We start from the raw sequence: 11,389 nt of genomic DNA, 5'->3' as shown, positions 1-11,389 counted from the left end.
ACATATACGAGGTATATTTCAAACTTTTTTAATCTTTCTTTAAAATATCACGCTACTTAGAATTTTGAAGACTTTTTTCTTCCTCGATGGATATAAATGGAACGGATATCTTCTCAGTTTTTTTAATATTATTTATGTAACTTTAACCCGGTGTCCGTCAAAACAACTGAAGCATCTAAAGATTAATATATTACATTGCTGCATTTTAATTTTCAGACTAAAAATCAGTTTAGGTTATTAACTTCTGTTCGGAAAATATTGTGTGTTATGACTTTAGTTTGTGTACATCTTCGTTTATTGGATAAAGTAAGTGTTCGTTGGAATCAAAAAACATAATAGAACGAACATTTTCAAACACGACAAGATTTACAATTATTCCATCAGAATGCGCATTTGAAATATTAGTTTTATTTCATTATAAGTTTACATACTTTTAAATAATCAAGTAATGATGATTGTTCAAATTCAGTTTATTTCCTCAAATTAAAGCTGCTGAAATATCCACGAAAGAAACGTTTGTGACTCCTACAACTTACCCGGTACCGACTTTGCCCGGAGGAATTTCAATACAAGGCCTAATTTCCGGCTCCAGATCCATTGACTGTCCTCACCGGAAGAAGAGGTCGGCTGTGAAAAGGTTACCACTGACAGCGGAAATGATGAGACAGATTTTCCTTCATTTTGGAGGCAAATATGAGAGTAGATACATGGCTACTACAGAGGGCGAAGCTGCGAGGCATTTTACAAATATGATAAGCCTGTACGATACGGAGGAAACCGACAATGTGAGAACATACTTTTTAAACCTATTTTGCTATTCCTTTAAAATGTTCGCGAAATTTTAAACTGAGAATATTACCGTGGCTAATTTTGAATTAAAAGTTGTATTAAATTTCGTCAGCACTATTAGTTCATTAGTTTATTTTTAAAACTGGATGTCTTGATCATATATCAGACTCTAATTTGCTTGTCGAATAGAGTTCACCTAATATTTAGTTTCCCACAGCTTTCACTGTTCTAATAATCAGAAACAAACGAAAGACTCTAAACCTCGATATAATTGCCTTGGTTGTTCGAAGGTTTTCGTGATGGACTACTGATTAAATTACCTGATTTAAAATGAAAAATCCAGTTTACAAAAAGAAAATGAAACGAGAATACATTTTCTCATGTCAACAATTTATCCTTTACCTATTAAACATAACTCTGTTACTAAATTTTTATATCATTTAATGTTTTTAAAATATACACATGTTAAACTGTTTTGCTAAATGTTAGCTGTGATGTTTTTTAAAGTTCTGCCTTCGAACAAAGCATAGCATCCTAATTAAACTTTGATGTACGTACATTGACAAGAAGTCAGATCACGAAGAATGTAAATATTTGTTTCAGCTTAATGAAGACCTACACGTCAAGCAACTAGACCAAATATCCAAACAAAGATTATCTCAAGATTTGAAGACACTTCATTTGTGGATAGAATTAAACACAGACAATAATAAAACAAACACAAGCAATATAGACAGAAGGACAGGTCAATCATTTGCTACCAGATTTTTCACAGTAATAGCGGAAAAAAATCTAACATGTGATCATGTGATGGAAGTTTTAAATCTGACGACGGCACCATCTTTATTGCTGCAACTTACGAAGGTTCATGGAATTGTAAAGCGTAGCACTGATGGTAAGCGGCAGTAGTCGTTTTATGAAACCGTAGCTGAAGTACCTCTTTTCAAACAAAAATCTGATTTTTATAGTGGATATATCATTTCTTTAATTCTTTGCGAAAAATACCAATGTCAATTCCTGCTGTTACATTAAGAACTTCCTATTAAGTATCAAAAATATATTGGTCACTGGTAAATGATATAAACACTGAATTACGTCACCTTTTAAGCAGAAGATTTGACCTTATTTACAACAGATTGTAATGCTACTTTATGTTCGCAGTTTGTGAAAATATTTGAAACTGAGGCATATAGCAGCATCCTAATCTAATATAATATGTACTTGGCATTGTTTGGGATGTTCATTGTGTGTATTAGAAACTGTGTTAACAGTTTTGGTGATTGAACGAGAGAAACTTTTGACTTATTGCCGATATTTGCTCGATGTGCCATTCCATTTAGATAACAAGAACAGTTTATTTTCAGCAACGCAAAAGAACAATGTCAGTTTACTCTAATCACAGTTACCGTTCCTTCTAAAATGACATTTGAAAATAAACATCATCAAAATGTATCCTGGCCTTACCGGTAATACTTTGCCTTTTTTTTTTTTTTTTTTGAATATTAATGAAGTATGACATTAATCAAACGAACACAGCTGTAATAGTTCGATTTAATGTAATATGACATTAGGATGAAATTTCATATTTTCTTGAAGGTACTTCTTCTCGAATGGATTATTGCCGTTTGAGGGGCGCCGAAACATCAGATGGGTACATGCACCTGTGCTCATCTTGCGCCGTCACGACCACTTTACCGGAAGACAGATTCCCGCGTTACATCAATGAACTATCATGTGATAACAACGATAGGTCATGCATGACAACGGGAGCTGTGTGTAAGTATTTGCGGCTGTGCTATGATCCCCCATCCCCCATTTTGGGTGTTTTGAGTTATTTAGCTAAACAAGTTTTAGACATCGAGTCGATTAACTGTGCGGTCCGTCTATGGAACCCTTACATAATCCAAAATGTGTAATCAGCTGGAATATAACATACAGCCATTTATCATTCCTTTGGAAGCTGATGTTTCAAAACGACTACCATGCACCTTTATCTTATAAAGGTATCCACGGTGGCTCATTTGGTAGATCGTTTGTCTTGTAATACAAGGGTATGTTCCTAAATGTTCATAAATATATCCGCAAAACTTTCGTTTTAAATACTTACAACTATATTTTAAGTAATAAATCTATAAAATAATTTTTCTCTCATTAAATGCGTATCTGCTTATTTATATACATGTATGTTTCTCTGTTTTCCTTTGAGATGTTGCACGTGTTTTCAGATCTATTTCTACGTTTTGTAAAATTAATGGCATACATGGATCAATTTTCTATATTTTGGGAAAGGGTCTAGATAGGTTAGTCAAATACTGTATTATTTAATAATATGACAATAAAATATGTTTAAAACAAACAATCCAAGGGTTACAGGTTAGATACCCGCCCAGGACAGTCGATATCGGCAGCCTCTTTGTCTTTGAGAAAGGAACTTAACTCCCACTTTTCTGGAACTAAATTAGCCAATAATATGTGCTGCTAGAACCAAGAAATACAAGAAGAAAGGAAATAGTTTTATACCTAAAATGAAATATATTTGAAGTCGCGGTCTACGTATAGAAAATTTATAATCATGCATTCTCTCAAAAAACGACCACGACATCATCAGGACTCCAAGGTTACCTAGGGCTCAAATACAGATAATTTGGTCGTCAACAATTTATCTCTAACTTAGAATAAGTTATCTCAGGAGTTTTAATGGTTCATCATATTTATAAAGGAATTTAGAAAATGCATAACTACTGACCTATTTCACAGCAACACATATATTTTGTGATTGCGTTTTTTTACTTGAGACTACCTATTCTAGTATGTAACTCATTTGCGTCTTCACATTTTAAGGACACACACACACAGATAGATAGATAGATAGATAGACAGATAGACACACACACGCAGATAGATAAATAGATAAATAGATAGACAGATAGATATTGCTTCCAAAGCCTCAAAATTTTAATCAATTTATTCTTCCTACAGCGCATGGTCAGTGTCGACAAAGTGTATTTCATCTGAAGATGCTTCGAAAGAAAACCGGTGGCTGTCGACTCTATGTTCATAATGGACAGGAAACCATTATTGATGACTGGGAACTGTACTCTCAGGAAATAAAAAACGGTTGTGAATGTGTTCTGGATAAAAGATCGTACCTGGCAAAGTTTGTTCCTCCCCCTGGATCAGGGCAGTAGGATAAAATGCCCAACTATAGACATGTGGCACAGCAATACTTACCAAAGGAAGGTTATTATAGGCACTGCCAAAATTACCAGTTACGCGCCAAGTAAATCGGCATCGAGTGGTAATGCTTGTTAATGTAATTTAAATGGCCACCAAGATCATGTATATATGCCCAGTACTCTCTTCAGATATCATAAAATATTTCTTATTACATAATAAAATAATGTACACGACGCATAGAAACCAAGTTTACTGGTTCAGTCGTATACGGTGGGGGAAGGTAAGTAAGAACTTCAACATTTCAAATACATAATAATTTATTTCTTGCCGAGTGAGACACTAGTCATATTATCTTTGCCAGCCTTGCTCAAATTCATACAGGTGTTACTTCCAATTTGTAAACTACAAGATAGTTTTATAGACGAATTTCCATGCTCTGTCTGTATGGAAACGAGAAATAGGTATACCCACTAAGTGGGGTGAGACTTTAATTTCGTAACCTAATGACTGGCCAAGCCAGCTTGCTTTTTTATACAGCTGTATATTGTATAATTCCCCGGCAGATTTGGGATTGTGCAGTTCGTTAGGAGTAATCAATAGAACAAAACAACATATACCTGGTCTGCATGCGCGTTGTTCTACGGCATATCAGGATCGTTGTTGTACGCAGTTCGACTCGGCTTATAAACGAATATAACCAGAACAATAAAGTCTATTAGTTTTGGTGTAATGATTCAACAAGAAAAAGTCGTGTATTTAATTACAATTATATAACAAATACTCCTAAGCAATTTCTTCTATAGGTGGAAAGAAATTAAATCGTAAGAAAGAAAAGAGATTGTAAACTGTGTGAAACATTGAGTATAATAATAAATCAAAGAAAAACTTTTACATGTGTGTAAAGTATATTTAACAAAAGTCGCGTTGCTTTCCTTAGAAAGTCATATCGTAGAACTTCCCATTCGAAACATACGAAAAACTGTTATCTTAAAAAAGCGAGAACAAAATGAATTGTATAAGAGGGACAATATTTGAGTAGAACACATGCTGAAAAATATAGATTTCCAGGGAAAATAATTGTCTGAAAAGGCTAACGCGTTGCTGTGTAAGCGTCGAGTACCATTTGTAGTACAGCAATTACAGCCTTCAAAACAAATGAAGATAAAGAGATCAGTGATTAAATTTTCTTTTTGATATGTCAATGTTAAAATCACCTTTTTTTCTTTTAATGTATGGTGTTGCTTTAAATAAACGAATACGTGTGCATACAATTGTACATGTTGAAATCGACAATGTCTTTTTGCCGTGATGATTTTTCCCCCAACTGCATCGATGTTCCTGGTGATTGTCTAATCTAACAAGGAACCAATATCTGTAAAAATATCTAGACTTGAAAGTACAGATAGTTTGGAATGAATTTGCTATTTAACCATTGTTTTAAATGTTTACTTTATTAACTTTGTTCTTTTGATAGAATTCGAATGACATGTCCTTTAAAGGAGTATAATTTTGACAGAAATCGTATGACGTGTCCTATAAAGCAGTATACTTTTTGATAGAAATCGTATGTCATGTCATACAAAGCAGTCTACTTTTGATAGAAATTGCAGCATGACATGTCCTACAAAGCAGTGTAATTGTGATAGAAATCGGATGATATGTCCTACAAAGCAATATACTTTTGATAGAAACCGTATGTCATGTCATACAAAGCAGTCTACTTTTGATAGAAATTGCATGACATGTCCTACAAAGCAGTGTAATTTTGATAGAAATCGGATGATATGTCCTACAAAGCAATATACTTTTGATAGAAACCGTATGTCATGTCATACAAAGCAGTCTACTTTGATAGAAATTGCATGACATGTCCTGCAAAGCAGTATACTCTTGACAGAAATCGTATAACGTGTCCTACAAAGCAGTATACTTTAAAAACATCTAGAATTGAAAGCAAAAATAGTTTGGGATGCTTTTGCTATTTAACCATTGTTTTAAATGTTTTAACTTTATAACTTTGATCTTTTGATAGAAATCGTATGACATGTCCTATAAAGCAGTATAATTTTGATAGAAATTTTATGACATGTCCTATAAAGCTGTACAATTTTTATAGGAATCGTATGACATGTGTTATAAAGCAGTATACTTTTGATATAAATCGTATGACATGACCTACAAAGCAGTATATATTTGAATGATTAATGCTTAAGAAATTTGCATGATTTAATATCCAAGTTGTTTAATTATAAAGAGGCTTGAAATATTTCTAAAAAAATTTAAAATATTATGTTGTATCATCTTGTGGAACTTACCAGTTACGTAAGTTGTTTTTTTTTTTCTTCTGTTCATGACGTGCAATATTCTAATCTAGTGCACTGTGTTTTATTTGTGTAACATCTCAACGAGGATTAGTTAATCCATTTTTTGTATTTAGGAAGTCATCAACTCTTTGCTGGTTTTTACATGTTAAGTCTTTGTTTACAATAAAACCTGTGCATTTAACTCCGTCTTTCGTCATATTTATCTGTTGCAAGACAAAATACCTGTCTCTCTGACTGACAAAGTTAAAATACAATATTCAGTGACTTTCATATGTACAAGTTGCCTCTTGTCAATCGAATGTATTTTGGATACTATTTGAGTACAATCACATTAAATCCTATTAAATCAAACTCCCAAACACACACACATGCACTTACGCATATACACAATGGATTGTAAAATCGTGTGTAATTGAAACAATTAGAAATAATACTTGTTCACTTACATTTGTATGTCCCAGTGACGTAACCAGCGTATAAATGCACGAACACTATCGGTAATGGTAATGTCATAGGTAGCGATACATTTTCATTTAAACAAGATGTTGATCTTGTGGATCGAACTATTTATTGCGCTTAAAAAGCTGTCTTTGTACACTTTACTGACTCTCTCTCTCTCTGGTTCAATTACATTGATGATATTCGCTTGAAACGAGGGAATAACGGATATTTGTCCACGAGTGGGTGAAGATGGGTGAAAATACTTGAGTTTTTCACCCACGAGAAGAAAATATTTCTGCTATTCACTCGAATCAAGCAAATGTTCTTTTTATGTTATGCTCAAACCTATTGGATAGCAATATGTATAACAGATAGAAAATGCCAGTATCAGTGGGCCATGCTTTTTACTACACGCATTTCACGAAGCTAACATTAGATCAGTTTTCTTATTGACCACTATGTTATCGATTTTATGGACGGGCAGAAAAATATTATTTCTGGTATTCCACTCCAGTGTATTATCAAAATTAATTATCTTCCAAAATCCAGTAATTCACAGCTTAGCTTAGCTTAATTTCGATAATGGCAAACAAATTGTTTCAATAAATAATTGTCAATCTTGGCGTTCTACGGGGGGTTTAATTTAGGTCCCATTCTATTTCTATTGTATATAATCTCCCATTCCATGCATTTCAGTATAACCCTGACTTACTCGCCGAGGACACAACTATTCATAATTCTGGGAAATCAACATAAGATATTAAAATCAAGATGTACAAGGACGTATTCCCTTGTTTTGAATCTAATCATGTCGTATTCAAACAATGAAAACGTTATTATATGAATATATGAATATTGGTAGTCGACAGCGATTGACTGATAAACCGGACCTGAAATTATCCATCGAAGATATTCGATTTATAAACGTTTCTTCTTAAAAACTGCTTGGGATATTCATAGATAAGAATCAACACTGAAACATTCATAGTTATCAGCTTTGTTCAATGAATTTGACTAAAGTTACTCTACTATAAAAGTATATCCTTATAAAAAAAAAAACTAAATTTACTCTACTGAAACGTATTTACTTATGAATTGCAATTTAAATTATTATGCTAAAATATATATATCCTTATAAATTACAATAAATATTCAGGAACTTTTCTTTAATGCCTACATTCAACCTCTCAATGACCACGGGTGCATCATTTTGGAGTAATACATCAAAATATAACAACGAACAAATAAACAAACGAGCAGTCATGCTGCTATTTAATGCTGTCATTACAGTCTCTTCTAGTGACATCGCTCGGAAACTGGATTGGCTAATTAACGCTGACATTACAGCCCCCTCTAGTGAAATGTTTATGAAATTGGATTGGCTATTTAACGCTGACATTACAGCCCCCTCTAGTGAAAAGTTTATAAAATTGGATTGGCTATTTAACGCTGACATTACAGCCCCCCCCCCCCTTTGTGAAATGTTTATGAAACTGGATTGGCTATTTAACGCTGTCTTTACAGCCCCTTCTAGTGAAATATTTAGGAAATTGGATTGACTCTTTGCGCATGATAAAATCAAATGCCACAAGTTTATCTTATCATATAAAGCAGCAAATAACTTACGCCTAAATGCACATCGATCATCTTACGCCTAAAGGCCGTAAATAACATTAAGCCTTTTTTCTCTTTACGCATAGTGCTGATATTCATAGACTCTCATCGGAGGTCTTCTCCATATGCCTAAAATTCGCATAAATCTAGGTACATAGATTCCTTGGAATATAATTCTTTCCTCTGTCAGGTATTTAACTTTAGGCGTGTTCTGTTCTTGTTAGTGTAGAGGAGTTTCAAAACTATTTGCATGATATTATGGTATACTAATACATTTTATGTGGCTGTTATTGTGTTTTAATTTGTATAAGTAAATCCGTTAAGGCATAAATGGCAGATTGGCTTATTGACAGTAAAACAACATCCATCAATTAAAGTATAAATAAAAACAATTGTGCTAAAATGTGATTGCTGTATCTATCTCCTAGCACAAGAAAAACATTTGTTATTTGATAAATAATTATGAATACAAGATCAAAATAAATATGCTTCTTTTCATAGCATCATATTAATAATAACAAGGTTTTTATTATCTCAAATCGTAATTTTTTTTACAACCTTGGAAGACTAAATGTTTTCTTGTTGTTTTCTACAAAACAAACGTTAATATACAGTTTCGGTAGATTCATTTTTTTTAAATGTGCTGGAATCGTTGATGAAATTTTACTTAAGTCATCCCTAGCATTAGGTTATATATGTACAATCTTTATATTTTAACGTAATTTGTTTTTCTAGTTAGCTTACGGAATAACTAGAATAAAAGGTAAAGCTTTAAGTCTTGAAAGATCACCCCCCTAAAAACTCTCTGACGCACGTGAACACGTCAACACCTTGATTGATGTTCCTTCCTTATCAATTTTACCTTAATACTTATAACTGACAACAATTTTTACGTTGTTGAAGTTGGAAGTATACTTTGATACATATCTCCGACACGTGTTGGATCTTCGTGACAACTCTAATCACAATTATATAAACAACCCACTTCAATTAGCACAAAGAGTAGTAAACAATTGTTAGCTCTCCTATATTCAGGCCCAGAATGATTTCATACGTTATCCAGTCTACAAAACTTTTTTCCGATATGAGTTTTGCTAGCGTGTCAGGAGATAGATGCGTTTACGAACAAAATGTTTGTTAAACGTTTTTTACTTTATTATATGAGTGCAATATATGATATAACACCATCTCCGATAAGAAAAACAGAAACCAAAAATTTACTTTTAAATACAAGCAAGTTTCCTTGATTTTACCAGAACAAAAAACAAGATTAAAAAGTTCAGGAAAATTGCGATTAGGCACACCGTTCAGCTTGTGATTTTTGAAAAGAGTGGATGTTTTTGACTCTGTAAAAAAAATGTCCATATTCAAGTCGAGAAAACTACGCAGTAAAAAAGAAATGAGAAAAAGACTAGCTGAGGAGGAAATAGTACAATTCCATTTAGACATATATTTTCATAATCTGTTGAATATGACAAAATTTTGTAGTTCGATTTCACTATAAATGTATTTGCATTTTAGCCATGTCAAGCTAGGCAGACTGGTTTAAATAACGTTCCGGCTTTAAAATGCCGATGTGTGTTATGTGATGTGATGTGATTTGGATTTTTAACGTAGCTTTAACAATTTTTCAGTCATATCGCTACGATGTCTGCAATGTGGCAGTTTATAGTGATGTCTAGCACTGGGGCATCATGCCGCAGACATGTAGCATGATGTCCCACCGAGTCACATTATCCTGACACCGGGCCGACCAGTCCTAACACTAACCTCTTAATGCTGAGCGCCAAGCGAGGCAGCTGTTAGTACCGTTTTTGTAAGTCTTTGGTATGACTCGGCCGGGGATCGAACCCACGACCTCCCGCATCCGAGGCGGACGCTCTAACCACTAGGCCACCGGAGCGGTCTTTAAAATGCCGACTTTAAAAGGTAAGGCTATTGGTATAAATAAGACTATTTCATATGGACAACGATTCGAAAAGCTATCAAATATATATTCGTTGATCGGTATCCAATGAACTGACATTTTTAAAAATAAGGTTTAGGTTGGTAGGTCGCTTTCTTACATTATGGTTATATCATGCCTGGAAAATACACACTGCTTCAGTCGATACGGTCTGGCCTGGGCGAATATGGAATCTGCGACACTTGGATTACGAGTCGGGCGCTCTTCCAACTGTACAGTCGTGGTTCTATATGAAATAATGAAATAAAGACACCGTATTATGCTTTACGAAGAGAACCCGACCGGGACAAATTATTTGAAGTCCTATATTCTGTCAGATTGCGTTATCTCAAAGGCAAACTGGCAAAACTGCACCGTTCTGTGTTTGTTCTACATGTTTTATCGCTTGTTTGAAATATATAACTGTTTTCCTCTGTATGGTGTACGTATTGTATTTATTAAATATTATTTCATATATATTTTAATTTCTGCATAAAATTTAGATTCGGAATTTCTTCATGTACATAAACTCTCTCTGCTATTACCGTAGAATTAGACTATACGTGTTTTACTTAGTTAAGCAACCATTCGCAAAGTTATTACGGACATCCTTGTCAAATGAAAATGTTAATATCTTAGAATATTTGTTAAAGTTAATTGTTTCAAGTTGTTATAGTCCGTACTCCAACGACCTATTGTTTCTCATCTGTAAGAAGAATTGGTCCGATTTATTGATAATTAGTTGTTTTACATGAGATTAAGAAAGAATAATCAAGACAGTGTAATGGTATTAAAATGAGAATTACCACAGCTTATCATTTCTCCAAACCTCTGGCAGTGAAAAGTCCCCTGAAGATGTTCTGAGTTGCTTAATTGCGTACTTGATTGTTTTGATAACCCGGTCTGATCTCTTACCTGTACAGGTAGAAACCACACAACAACCCTGTTTCAAAATCCTGTATTTAAAAGCCCGTCTGAAACATACGATAACACTTATTCGAGATCACAACATCATGACGGAAACAAATTAAATAGAAGAATTAAAATAAATAAATAAATAAATAATAGTTACATCAACGTTGCCTTGCAATGCGAATAA

The 11,389-nt window shown here is 33.6% G+C and overlaps 1 protein-coding gene across 1 annotated transcript in view; it reads left to right on the top strand.

Moving 5' to 3' along the window:
- The window catches only part of LOC149795531 (uncharacterized), a 6,435-nt gene extending 302 nt beyond the window's left edge, over positions 1-6,133 (top strand). The window contains exons 1-5 of the mRNA XM_089964108.1: positions 1-11; positions 490-785; positions 1,393-1,684; positions 2,386-2,565; positions 3,769-6,133. The exon at positions 1-11 is cut by the window's left edge and continues 302 nt beyond it. Coding sequence (XP_089820234.1) covers positions 1-11; positions 490-785; positions 1,393-1,684; positions 2,386-2,565; positions 3,769-3,977 — 988 coding nt within the window. The 3' untranslated portion in view covers positions 3,978-6,133. The remainder of the gene's footprint in view (positions 12-489; positions 786-1,392; positions 1,685-2,385; positions 2,566-3,768) is intronic.
- Positions 6,134-11,389: the final 5,256 nt, after the last annotated feature.

Source organism: Sinohyriopsis cumingii, chromosome 7, assembly GCF_028554795.1.
Source record: "Sinohyriopsis cumingii isolate HCF-2022 chromosome 7, ASM2855479v2, whole genome shotgun sequence".
Classification (NCBI taxonomy): Eukaryota; Metazoa; Mollusca; class Bivalvia; order Unionida; family Unionidae; genus Sinohyriopsis; species Sinohyriopsis cumingii.
Note: the sequence above shows the minus strand (reverse complement) of the source record. Positions and strands in the feature narration are given on the sequence as shown.